Source organism: Talpa occidentalis, unplaced genomic scaffold (assembly GCF_014898055.3).
Source record: "Talpa occidentalis isolate TD23 unplaced genomic scaffold, MPIMG_talOcc4v2.1 talOcc4.13, whole genome shotgun sequence".
NCBI lineage: Eukaryota > Metazoa > Chordata > Mammalia > Eulipotyphla > Talpidae > Talpa > Talpa occidentalis.
The window spans coordinates 74,030,086-74,043,241 of NW_023601322.1; the positions used below are offsets into that span (position 1 = coordinate 74,030,086).

Genomic DNA, 13,156 nt, shown 5'->3' on the forward strand with positions numbered 1-13,156 from the left:
GTGGAATTATTTGGGCCTTTGAATTGTAGGCTTAGAGATAATATTTTAAGCCATGAGAATTTAGGGAGAGAATGTAGAGTGAATCAGAACAAGACCCATGGTTGAGCACAGAGGAACTTTTAAGAAGTTCATGGGTAGAATGAGATTAAAAGACTAGAACTGCTGGGAAAACTGGGATGGGCCAGTGTTATAGATGCCAGAGTATATTAAGGAGCCTTAAATCATTCAATGTGTTGTATAAGATTGGTCAATTAAAATGATAAAGTGTCAGGTTTAGAACTATGCAGAGCACTAGCAATCTTTGCAAAGGAATACAACGTGGGAAGTTAGAAATAGAATATTGGGAAGTTGGCAGCAATAGAATGTTTAATAGTGATTGGATACATTTTGGAAAGCAATTTGTATCTTCTAAAGTTGAAGATGCTCCTATCCTATAACTTTGCAGTTTCAGTTCACTTCTGATGTCTATTCTACAAAAATCCTCATTGTTGCAAAGAGAATGGCATTAAAACTGATCATTTTAACATTGTAATGGCAGAAAAGGGGGAAACTATCCATCAACTGGAGAATGACTAAGTTGTGTGGATACATGTAGCTGTGAAAGTAGTTAGTTGACTTACAGCAACATATAACATGATAAGGCACCTTTTAAAATTGAAAATTATGCAAAACAAATCATTGTCTTATTTTAGGATACATATATATACGGTAAAAGCATAAAGAAATTAATGAGCCTCAAAGTTAAAATAGTGGCTACCTCTTGAAGGGGGAGGGAGCAGTGGAGATGTGATCCTGGAAGGGTATATGGTAGTCTATATTGGTGATGAAGTATTCTCTAAAGCGATATGTGGATTACACATATGTGTGTTGCATTGTTCCTTAGACCTTTTGGAGGTAAATTTTCATAAAATGAATAATTGCAGAGGAAGTGGAGAGTCACCAAGAGTGCTTTTGAGAAACTTTGTCATAAATGAGAATAGTGAAGGGATAAAGTGGTAGCTGGAGAAATAGATGACCAGGGAAGACTTTTTTAAAAAAGAATATGTTTGTATGTTGCTAGAAGGAGTCATTAGAGAGGGGAAAGTTGAAGTTGCTGGAGAGGAGTAACTGATGGTCTACAAGAAAATAATAAAATGGACATAATTGTTCTTTGACAGGCGAGATCTCTCTTCTTTTTTTCAATATTTATATATTTCCTTTTTTTTAAGATTTATTTCTTTGTGCATACAAGAGCTGGGGTACAGGCCAGAGGTGCGGGTGGTGGGGTGAGAAGATTCACCAGAGACAGAGTGGGGAACAGAATAGGCAGACTGACTGAAATACACTGCTGAGGGGAGTAGCAGGCGAGTCATGAGAGGTCTGCTGCGCCATGTGGGTTGCTCCCTGGCCGCCATGTGGGTTGCTCCCTGGCCGGCTGGGAGATGTGCTGCAGAGGTTGCTGATAGCTTCATAGGTTGCGTCTTAATCCCTTCTGCCACCAGGGAGGCCCTTGAGATCTCTCTTCACCAGGAGAAGAGTGGATGCAAATGCTGGTAGTTTGAAAGTTGATGTTTGATTGATCAGAAGAGTTTTCTCTGATTTTATTTTATTTATTTATTTTTTAAAATAAATTTTATTTTTATATTCCCCATACAATTACAACCCCCTTATTTTGACCCCAATCCCTCCCCTCCTCGCCCCCCACTCCTTATAGAGTGTCTCTGGTTCATAGTTGTTTGTTGATTTTGATTTTTTTTCTTTCTTATAGTTATTCTTTTTCCTGGTCCCTTATTTAAGTTTTCTAGATTCCTGCTATGAGTGAGACCATCCGGTATTTTTCTTTTTCTTTCTGGCTTATTTCGCTGAGCATGATCCCTTCCAGCTCCATCCGTGTTGCTGCAAATTGCGTGTGTTTATCTTTTTTGAATGCTGAGTAATATTCCATGGTGTATATGTACCACATCTTCTTGATCCAGTCATCTATTTTTGGGCATTTGGGTAGTATCCAAAGCTTAGCTATTGTAAACAAAAAATATGGAACGCTTCACGAATATGCGTGTCATCCTTGCGCAGGGGCCATGCTAATCTTCTCTGTATCGTTCCAATTTTAGTATATGTGCTGCTGAAGCAAACACGAGTTTTCTCTGATTTTAATCTTTGGTAACAGTAGGTTGTTTGTGGAATGAAAATTAGGAGGTAAAGTAATAGGATTATGAAAATAATTGTGAGAAATAGGAAAAAGCATTCTCTAGAGAAGGACTGTAAAATTTCTGGGGCACTTTGAGGGGCTAGTTGAGAGTGATTTATAAAATATGATTATGAGACATTAAAACTATATAAAAATGTGAAAAAAGCAAAAATGGTATGGAATTATCTTTGCTTCTATGTTTTTCACTAATTTATTTCATTTTTTAAAAAGATTTATTTACTTATGCATATAAGAGCTGGGGTGTAGGCCAGAGGTGGGGGATGTGAGAGGATTCATCAGAGACAGAGTGGGGAGCAGAACAGGCAGATTGACTGAAATACACTGCTGAGGGGAGCAGTGGTTGAGACAGGAGAGGTCTGCTGCGCCACATGGGTCAGCTCCCTGGCTGGGGATCGAACTCATGCTGACGATAGCTTAATAGTCCTAAAACTTATTAACCCCTTGCACCACCAGAGAGGCCCTCAATAATATATTTTAAACCTGAAGACTATGGAAGTCTCATGATTAACTTTGGGGCAACAATCCTTTTATGCAAAATGCTGTCTTGGGATCTGTTGTTTTGTTAGTATTGGCTTTGATCTCTAGGTATACAGTCTTTGTTTCCCTGTGTTGTAGGAAATGACCTCTTCAGACTTTCTCATGGGTAGAGAAATCCTGCCAAATGAGGCCAAGAGGGGTTTCTCTACTCATGAGGCTTTTTGCTTTAACATAGTTCATTGTGATAAGGTTACAGTTTAATAGCTGTTGAAATAAACTCAATTTTAAAATAATTGCAATCTTAGATCAAGTTTCTTTGACTTAAGGAATTTAAATCATTTAATAATCTGGCTGTTGAACTGCTCCATTTTTTCCAGTAAGATAGTTGTGTTAAGGTAGTAGTTAGAGAAAAACATGGCAACGGGTTTTGATAATTTCTTTAAAGAGGCAATATAAGGTCACAGTTGGCTTTTTTTTTTTTTTTTTTAAAGATTTATTTATTTATTTATACAAGCACTGGGTATAGTCAGAAGTGTGGGAGGGTGACAGAATTCACCAGAGCGGGGAACAAAACCGGCAGACTGACGAAATACACTGCCGAGGGGAGCAGCGGGCGTGGCAGGAGAGGTCTGCGCACCATGTGGGACCCTCGCTGGTGGCCGGGGATTGAACCGGCGCTGCAGAGGTTGCGGGCAGCTTCACAGCTCAGTGCTCAACCACTGCGCCACTGGGGAGGCCCTGTTATTCTTTTTGAGTCTCCACCAAACTGTTTTGCACCATTGTAAATTCCTGCCAGCAATTCACACTTTTAATTTCTAATTTCTCCATATTTTTGCCAACACTTTTTTAAGATTTCTTTATTTATGCATACAAGAGCTGGGATACAGGCCAGGTGTGTGGGGGGTTAGAGGATTCACCAGAAACAGAGTGGGGAACAGAACAGGCAGATTGACTGAAATACACTGCTGAGGGGAGCAGCAGGTGAGACAGGAGAGGTCTGCTGCGTCACGTGGGTAGCTCCCTGGCTGGGGTTAGAACTCATGCTGCTGTGGCTGCTGTGGCTGTGGCTGCTTCATAGGTTGCGTCCTAACCCCTTGTGCCACCAGGGAGGCCCTGCCAACACTTTTTGTTTTATTTTTTGCAAATAGCCATCCCAATGGGTGTGAAATTGCTTACCTGTAATTTTGATTTGAGTTTCCCTAATAAATAATGATGTTGAACATCTTTTCATTTGTTTATTGTCCATTTGTATATCTTCTCTGAAGAAGATATACAAGTCCTTTGCCCATTTTTTTTCATTGAATGGTTTGTCTTGGCACTCCTGTGGAAAATCAGTTGAAATGTTAGGTTTGTTCTGGACTCTCAGTTCTGTTTTATTGAACTATATGTAGAAAGTTTTGAAATTAGGAGGTGTTTCTTTCAACTTTGTTCTTCTGCTAGAATTGTAAGAAGTGTAATTAACACTCCATAAAATACATTTATTTTTAAGTGTAAAATTCAGTTATTTTAGGTCAGTGTGTAGCGTATCAGTTATCACCATAATTTCACAATTGTGAAACATTTCCATCACTGCAAAATACCCATTGTGTCTATTTGTCGTCACCTTACAGTCTTCTCTTTGTCCTTTATTCTTATTAGTATTTAGCTTCCAGGTACTGCACATTCAGATATTTCTCTCAGCTAATCCTTATCCTCAGATTCTTCAGACATTTTATATCCTCAGACATTTTATAAAAGATAAAACTGAGGTGATTAGTTGAGTTTTATCTAGTATATTGTATAATCAGAACTAAAAAGCAGGTAACCTTCGTTGCCCCATTTAATAATTATATTGCCTCAACTGTTTATACTTCAATTGAAGTTTGGAACTTACATTATTTTGTTGAAATATGTAAGAAGTTTATTAAGTGGTATTTGCTTGTATTAGTTTTTGGTTACTAGACATTTTATGTTTGGGAATTTTTATTAGCAGGAATAGCATTCTGCGCCTAGATCTTCAAATAATCCTTGCTTATAAATAGAACACCTGAATCACCTATGTTTTGAGGAACTTTGTATTAGGAGATAAAGGATCATTTTGAGAATTAATACCTTAGCTTTTGCTACTGATTATGGAAGAATAAGGGAGGACCTCTTTTCTTCCCCCAAACATTCATTCAGTAGATAGTTCCTCTTGTACATGTACCGGTATGTGCGGAGTTGTTCCTGATGTTCTTTTTTCTGGTATAGGCCAGAGGTGTGTGGAGGGGGTGTGTGTGAGAGGATTCGCCAGACAGAGTGGGGAACAGAACAGGCAGACTGACTGAAACACACTGCTGAGGGGAGTAGTGGGCAAGACAGGAGAGGTCTGCTCCGCCATGTGGGTTGCTCTCTGGCGGGCTGGGGATTGAACCCACGCCACGGACAGCTTCATAGATTGTGTCTTAACCCCTGCATCACCAGGGAGGCCCGAGCTTGTTACTCTTAACCCATCTCTTGTATCCTTTTTTCCCCAAGAATTGGTTGAAAGAAATATAAATAACTGAGATGTGATCTTTTTCTGTTTTGGTCAGTTCTTCTATAAATGCATTTTACTTGGATGGAGCTACTAGTAGTGAGTGGATGAGACTTGTAATAACTGTAATAAGTGGTGGAAGCTGCCTCTCAAAGCCAGCACTTTCCTTTCTTTAGTATCCCAATTCCATGTTGTTCATAGTAGGATCCTCTTGGTGTCTGTAGTATAGAAATTTAAAATTATTTAGATTAATGATAGTTATCCCACAGATATAAAGCTGCCAGAGAGGCTGAGCAAGTGCAGATCATGGTGAAAGGAAAGAAAATAAGGCAGAAACAAATCAGGAGGCACCTTGGAGAAAATATTGACAAATTTTGATAAGTACAGTTAGGTTTATATCTTACTAGGAAGAAATTGAAGAGTTTAGGCATGGTCCATGGGTAGAGTTTGGGAGTGGGCCTAGAGAAGTATGCAGACTATTTTGAAGAGTTAGTTGATAGAGTTAGGCTTAACAGTTTTGTATAAGATTTAGTCCTAACCTTATTTTCCTCAGTCAAAGTATATGGCAGATTAGGAAAGTGTGGCAATTATGATTACATAACCAAAAGACTACCACGTTAATAGAAAAAAGGACAAAACATGTAAATAGGCAGTTCACAGACAAAGATAGAGGAGTGGCTAAGTAATGCCAAAGTAACTACATGCATGAAAATGATGCACAGTCTGTCAGAGAAATTAAGTAGAATGTAGTTGACTCTAGCTCCATGATGTCAAGGACCATTTATGTATCATTCCCATTTTATCCCTAGCTTCTAGTACATTGCCTAACAATATTAGTTAGGCTCATATATTTGTTGAATAAATAAAATAAAATAAATAAATAAAATAAATTGGAATTTTGAAAAAAAAAATCTCTTAGATTGATAATACAATTTTAAAAGACTTTCGAACTCCCTCTTAGGGATTGAACACCCTAAGTTCAAAGGCAGTCTCATCCTATGGATGAGGAGATGTGATCTTTTTGGAAAAGAATTTTAGTGTGGGTGGCCTACGGGTTAAGTCTCAGCGCTACCACCAAGACAGCCTAAGTTAGATCCGGGCCAGGGAGCTAGCCTACATGGCGCAGACCTCTCCTGTCTTACCTACTGCTCCCCTCAGCAGTGTATTTCAGTAGATCTGCCTGTTCTGCTCCCTCTTCTGTCTTTGGTGAATCCTCTCACCCACTGCACCTTTGGCCTGCACCCCAGTTCTTCTATGTAATATATAAATATCAAAAAATAAACAAATAGGGCCTCCCCGGTAGCGCAGTGGTTGAGCGCTGGGTTGCGAAGCTGCCGGCGACCTCTGCGGCGCCGGTTCCATCCCCGGCTGCTCCCCGGCCACCTGGGGAGGGTCCCACATGGCACGCAGACCTCTCCTGCCGCCCGCTGCTCCCCTCAGCAGTGTACTTCGGTCCTTCTGCCTGCTCTGCTCCCCGCTCTGGCTCTGGTGAATTCTCTCGCCCCCCCCCCCCCCCCCCCCCCCCGCGCTTCTGACTGTACCCAGTGCATGTATAAACAAAACAAACAAACAAACAAATAAATACATAAAACATGCCTCTATTAAAAAAAAAACATTAAAAAAAAATAAACATTTAAATTGCATTGAGAGAATCAGAGTCTCATACCCACATAGCTCCAAAGGCCTCTCGTGAGTCCACCTTGTAGAGCCACTCCTCTTTATACAACACAGGGTCTCCTGCAAATCTCTCCCTTATTTAACCAAGTAAGTTAACTTCTCTTATTTTCCTGGAAGAAGAGTTCTTTTTATGGTAAGCAAAGGTGTGTTCTGAGAATGAATAATCCCATGCCCTCAAAATTTTCACTCAGTGGTTTTATCGATAGTTTCCATTGATGAATCTTGCCTTGACTATTATTTTAGTGGCTATAAAAAGGTAATTTCATACTTCTTTGCTTCTTCTATATTTATTATTGACATTTTGTAAAGAAGGACATTTGCCCACCTGCATCATTTCTCTTTTTTATTCTTTGTTATTATTACCATAACCGAGGGATTATTTTTTTTTTAATTCCCTTGTTTATGTTCCATGTTAGTCTTTGTTCATTGTAATGCACTTTCTTATGCCCTTTGATACGGCTCTATTTTTTAAAAGAATTTTCTTACTGATAAAACATATTTTAGATTCACTTTGTACTTTTGCTGCTGCTACCTTGGGATTAGTAGCTATTTCTTCCAAAGCCCTATTTCATTTTAATGGGGAATAATAATAGAAATCAAAATTTGGTTGCTGAGGGTGCTTATTTCTATTGGGGTGTTAATTCTAACTTTTTTCAGTAGACAGAACTAGACATACATCATACATGCACAAACACATACATACATACATGCATCTGTATATACACACATACATATACACACATTATATATTATATGTAGCTCCTGTATATGAGTTCCTAATAATACTACTAATTTTCAACCTCCACAGGTTTTTTTCCCTCCTTTTTTTTGACATCTTTTTCTCCATATTCCAATATCTGTGTTTAACTTTTCTCATGGTGAGACCCTTGGTTCCCCCCAAAATCTTAGTATATTTGCTCATTTGCTTAATATTGTAGCAATGAAACTGTTTCCGTACCATTACTACTACCAGCAACAGTCCTATTAGTAAACTTAAAGATATCTTTGCATTTTTTTGTCCATTGGATGTTTATAATTGTTCATAATATAAGTTAACATAAGTACTTGAGAGATACTTAAAATAATTTACCTTAAATAATTACAAATTTTGATGGAGAACCCTCCTTTATTTTTCTTTTTAAAATACCTAATAGTCCATAGCTTTTGTTGTGATTAGCAGTTTGCTAATCTTAGCCAAGTTTCAGTACTATAGCTGCAAATATCCTGAGGGAAATGCTATCAAATAGTTTTGTCAGTGAAGATATATTTCAGATGGACTTATTTAAATTTCATATTAATTTTAATGGTGTGCAGATTGCTAGAATTTCTCCTCTAAGGGCAACCTTTATTTTAGATAAACATACTGATTTCAAAGACACAGGAGGAAAGAAATGAAACTGATAAATTAGATGTGAGAATAAGTCAGATCTGAAAGAAATTAGAGATTATGAGCTATAACTGGGAGTATTAGTTCATAGAAGTAATCAGTCTAGTCCTGAATACTCAATGGTGATTTTCATTGTTTAAAAAAAGAAAACAAAGTTTTTGTTATTGGATTATAGCAGGAATTTTACTGTGGGAACCATCTTTTTGCAAAAAATGTACAACTTTCTTGCATGCTTATTTTAGTGCAGTAAAATACATAAAGTTGAATCACAGTTTAAAGAAGGGATTTTCTTATCTTTCAGTAATTGAATTTAGAAAATTCAAGAAAATTGATAGTTAACATGCCCCTTAGATTCTAAGAGGTCTGTCTGGAACTTGACTGTTAGTGCCAAATTATTAGTTGGTTTAAGTATGCTGAAGAAGAATATATGTTCTTTGGTTTAATCTCTGAATATTTAAATGTAGATGTTTTATGGCATTTATTAAAAAGCAATTACAGTATTTTTTGTGGTTTGGTATGATGCTAAGCACCAGGGAGACCGAAGAAAGCACACAGTGTATTTCCATAGCTCAAAATAGCTTGTATTCTTGTCTAAGTTTATTAGAAAGTTTTACAAATAAGAGACAACTTGAATACACATTGAGGATATTTAAAGTATTTTTCAAAACCTTATATTGTTTCATTTTCATGATACTAAATTGTACAAATCAAGAAGCTTTGTCTTTGAATGTTTATTTGCATTGTTTCATTTATAAAAGTCCTCAAGAGTATATTGGTTTTGCTCTCTATTCTAATTTACAATTATTGTTGCCTCTGATCTTGAATGACTGTAATTTTCTGATTAATTTGATTTATGAATCACAAGATTAGAAATGCTCCCCAAGTATTACCTACTTTATTACCTAATTTTTCTCTCCAACCTCAACAATCTTTTTTTTAAAAAAAAAAAAAAAAACACAAAAAAAAACAAAGCCAGGACATACAGTTTAACCTATCTCCAGGGAAGAATGTTTTACAGAGCCCCTGGTAATCCAGTGTCCCAGGTTTTGAAAACCCTTTCTTTTAACAAGAATTCCTGCTGCTATAAATGAACTATTTTACTTAGTTTGCTCTTAGTGAAAATATACTGTCACAAGTATAGAAATTGCACCCTCATTTTTCCCTCTACCCCAAAAACCTTTTTCTTTTTTTCAATACAGTTTCAACTACTATACTAACACAAGTTAATTTTAGATTCTATTGCTGAAAACCTCACTTTTGCCATTTATTGAGGTGTTAATTGAACTATTAATGTATTTAGAGCAGAAATGTCGTTTTTTAGGGAATCTAGAGCAACAGCAAAGCTGAGGTCAAACTGCCATAAGGATGGACACCAAGGAAGCTGTGTTTGGGACAAAAAGAAATCAAGATAAGGTAGATGCACAGTAGAGAAAAGCACTGGACCCTGGGGGGCGGGGTGGTAGGTGGGAGTGGGTTGTATGCCTCTGATAGCAAAGAATAGGTAGATTTCTGAAGAGGAAGCCAAGAAAGGCTTATAGGAAGTATTAAAGATTTGGGTTTAAGTACTACATTCCTTCTGAATATATAAGTTTTAGCTGACTTTTAGCTAGTTGAGTGCTTTAAAAATTGATAAGGTTAAGTGCTGAAATGGGGTGGATCCTAATATTCTGGGATAGTGTTGGATAGTTGGATAGTCTGTCTGGATAGTTGTGGAGGACACTGTTGTTATTAGTTGATAAAACCTTTACCAAAACCCAATTTCAATCCTAATGCCTGTTACTATTTGAAAGTCAAAAGGGACTCTATGATTGAAAGAGTAAACTGGCAAAATCAGTACAGAAAATTTAATTTTTCCTTTTCTTTTTGTAATGTAAAGATTGTGTTTCTCTTGATAGCAACATGAACCGTGAAGACCGGAATGTGCTGCGTATGAAAGAACGGGAAAGGCGGAATCAGGAAATTCAGCAGGGTGAAGACGCCTTCCCACCTAGCTCTCCTCTCTTTGCTGAGCCTTACAAAGTTGTAAGTTGTCCTTTGAATGTTCTTTCCCAATAATGTGACATTTTTGTTTTTAAAATATTTAAACTTGAATTTTTATATTAGAAAAGAGTTATTTGTACACTAAGTTTCAGTGAGTGTTTATGTTTGAATAAATGTCTTTAGTATTAGTCTAGTTCTTTTTCTGTTGCACTAAATTCTCTGATTTTCCTTTTAATGTATTTAATGTTTAATTAATAGTATCAGATTTCAATTAAAGCATGTATTCAATAAATTGAACCAATTGCTATTTTTGAAACTCCCATTCTGCTTGGAGTAACAAAACACTGAATGGAACCATCCTAATGATTAATGTTTCTATAGTGGCCACAGACATCTCCGTTATACTTGATTTGACTTGGGATTTCATTTGAACTGTCCTTAGATTTTACAGATTTATACTGTATATAGTGCTGTGTATTATAGCAGTAATCACCATTGTTGGTGATACAGCAATAATCACCATTTTATAGTATGAGATTGAGTGTGTGTAAAGCTTAAAAACATGTCCTAGGTTTACCTTTATAAGATTTGGTGTTTGTAGAAACTATTTGAGAGGTCTATAAATGCCATTTATTCAGAGCTTTTTCCATTTAAATTCAGTTATACTAATACCATTTATATGAGTGTAACATAAAACCTAGCATTTGGTATTAAAAGTCATGTTGAAAGTATAGGACTTTGGTCCAGAATCTTCAAATCATACTACAACTTGTTTGTATATTGTAATTGGATTTGATGCTGCCCATAAATTGCTGAATATTTACTTCTCTTCTTTAATAAGGACCAGAATGATTTTCAGAAAATTTACAGTCATTATTGATTCATGGCAATTCAGAATAAATGTTGTTTTAATGTAATCAGTAAACATGCTTTCTTCCATGTATATAAATACGAAAGTCCTAAAGTTTGCCAGTATCTTAGACTTGTTTGTTATCTAAGAATAATTCTTAAAAAGTATGTATATTGTTGACCTCAAGAGTTGGAGCATTTATTGGTCAGAATTAATAGCTAGAATTTTAAACTTTATCAGTTGATTCCCTGTACTATTGTGGTTGTTACTTTTTTTTTTTTTTTTTTTTTTTATAGAGGCATGTTTTATTTATTTATTTATTTATTTGTTTGTTTGTTCATTTGTTTTGTTTATACATGCACTGGGTACAGTCAGAAGCGCGGGAGGGTGAGAGAATTCACCAGAGCCAGAGCGGGGAGCAGAACAGGCAGAAGGACCGAAGTACACTGCTGAGGGGAGCAGCGGGTGGCAGGAGAGGTCTGCGCACCATGTGGGACCCTCCTCCGGTGGCCGGGGAGCAGCCGGGAATCAAACCGGCGCCGCAGAGGCTGCGGGCAGCTTCGCAACCCAGCGCTCTACCGCTGCGCCACCGGGGAGGCCCCTGTGGTTGTTACTTTTATTAACTCACAGGTAGAGAAGGAATTAAAATTTTTTAACAGTCAGTTGGGCATAACTTACTTCACTAAATTTCTGTTTCTACCTCTGATTGCATTATAAGGAATATGTGTTTCCTAGACTGCCAAAATATGAGTTATAGCTAATCTGCTGACCTAGAATTTATATAAATGCAGATTACTTTTCCTGCTCTTCAAAAAGTTTTTATTGCTGTTTGGTAATTTTATTGGTGCAATTTGGATTGTTTTCCCCTCCAGCAATCTATTGTATTTATTTCTCAATGTCCTGTAGAATATTTGCGTTTCAGTATGTGTCGTCTTCTTTTTTCACTGCATGTTTTTTTTACTATAAAATTTATGTATTTATAAATATATAAAGTTTGTTTTGAGATGCTAACCTTAAGATATGAGATGAAACATACCTTTGAAAAATCCCTTTTTTTTTTGAAGTTTGAGAAGTTAGTTTAGAATCATTTTTATCTCCAGTTATGCTATTGGTATAATTTTATTTTACTTTTTCTGGTAGACTAGCAAAGAAGATAAGCTATCAAGTCGTATTCAGAGTATGCTTGGAAACTACGATGAAATGAAGGATTTCATAGGAGACAGATCTATACCAAAGCTTGTTGCAATTCCCAAGCCTACAGTACCACCGACAGCAGATGAAAAATCGAACCCAAATTTCTTTGAACAGAGACATGGGAGCTCTCATCAGAGTAGTAAATGGACTCCAGTAGGACCTGCACCCAGCACTTCTCAGTCTCAGAAACGGTCCTCGGGCTTACAGAGTGGACATAGTAGCCAACGGACCAGTGCAGGTGGCAGTGGTGGCACCAATAGTAGTGGTCAGAGGCATGACCGTGACTCATACAGCAGTAGTGGCAGCAGTAGCCGGAAAAAAGGCCAGCATGGATCAGAACACTCCAAATCACGTTCTTCCAGTCCTGGAAAACCCCAGGCTGTTTCTTCGTTAAGCTCCAGTCATTCCAGATCTCATGGGAATGATCACCACAGTAAGGAACATCAGCGTTCCAAATCTCCTCGGGACCCTGATGCAAACTGGGATTCTCCTTCCCGTGTACCTTTTTCAAGTGGGCAGCACTCAACTCAGTCTTTCCCACCTTCATTGATGTCAAAGTCGAGTTCAATGTTACAGAAACCCACTGCCTATGTGCGGCCCATGGACGGACAGGAGTCTATGGAACCAAAGCTGTCCTCTGAGCACTACAGTAGTCAGTCCCATGGCGGCAGCATGACTGAACTGAAACCCGGCAGCAAAGCACATCTCACCAAGCTGAAGATCCCTTCCCAACCACTGGATGTAAGTCATGCATTTGCAGATTTTAATATTGTGACTGTGAAGCAATTTACCATGAAAGTGTGATTGAACTTAATTAAACTGTCTTTGTCTTAAAGAATGTAAGGAATAGAAAAATTTAAAGAAAGACTTATGATTGTCTCCCAAGTGGTTCCTTACACTTGTTTGGTT

At 37.4% G+C, this 13,156-nt stretch overlaps 1 protein-coding gene and 1 non-coding gene across 6 annotated transcripts in view; one reads left to right on the forward strand and one right to left on the reverse strand.

Moving 5' to 3' along the window:
* Positions 1-13,156, forward strand: part of AFF4 (ALF transcription elongation factor 4) — a 92,184-nt gene that overhangs the window by 27,825 nt on the left and 51,203 nt on the right. For 3 of the 5 annotated variants that reach the window (XM_037509338.2, XM_054694405.1, XM_037509339.2), the window contains 3 exons: positions 9,545-9,636; positions 10,119-10,245; positions 12,194-12,988. In XM_037509338.2, coding sequence (XP_037365235.1) covers positions 10,123-10,245; positions 12,194-12,988 — 918 coding nt within the window. In that variant the 5' untranslated portion in view covers positions 9,545-9,636; positions 10,119-10,122. Of the gene's footprint in view, positions 1-9,544; positions 9,637-10,099; positions 10,246-12,193; positions 12,989-13,156 lie in introns of all 5 variants that reach the window. The other 2 variants (XM_054694404.1, XM_037509337.2) reach the window with 2 other exon arrangements.
* On the reverse strand, positions 2,008-2,114 carry LOC119243899 (U6 spliceosomal RNA). The gene has a single exon (XR_005124883.1). It is a non-coding gene; the product is annotated as a U6 spliceosomal RNA (small nuclear RNA).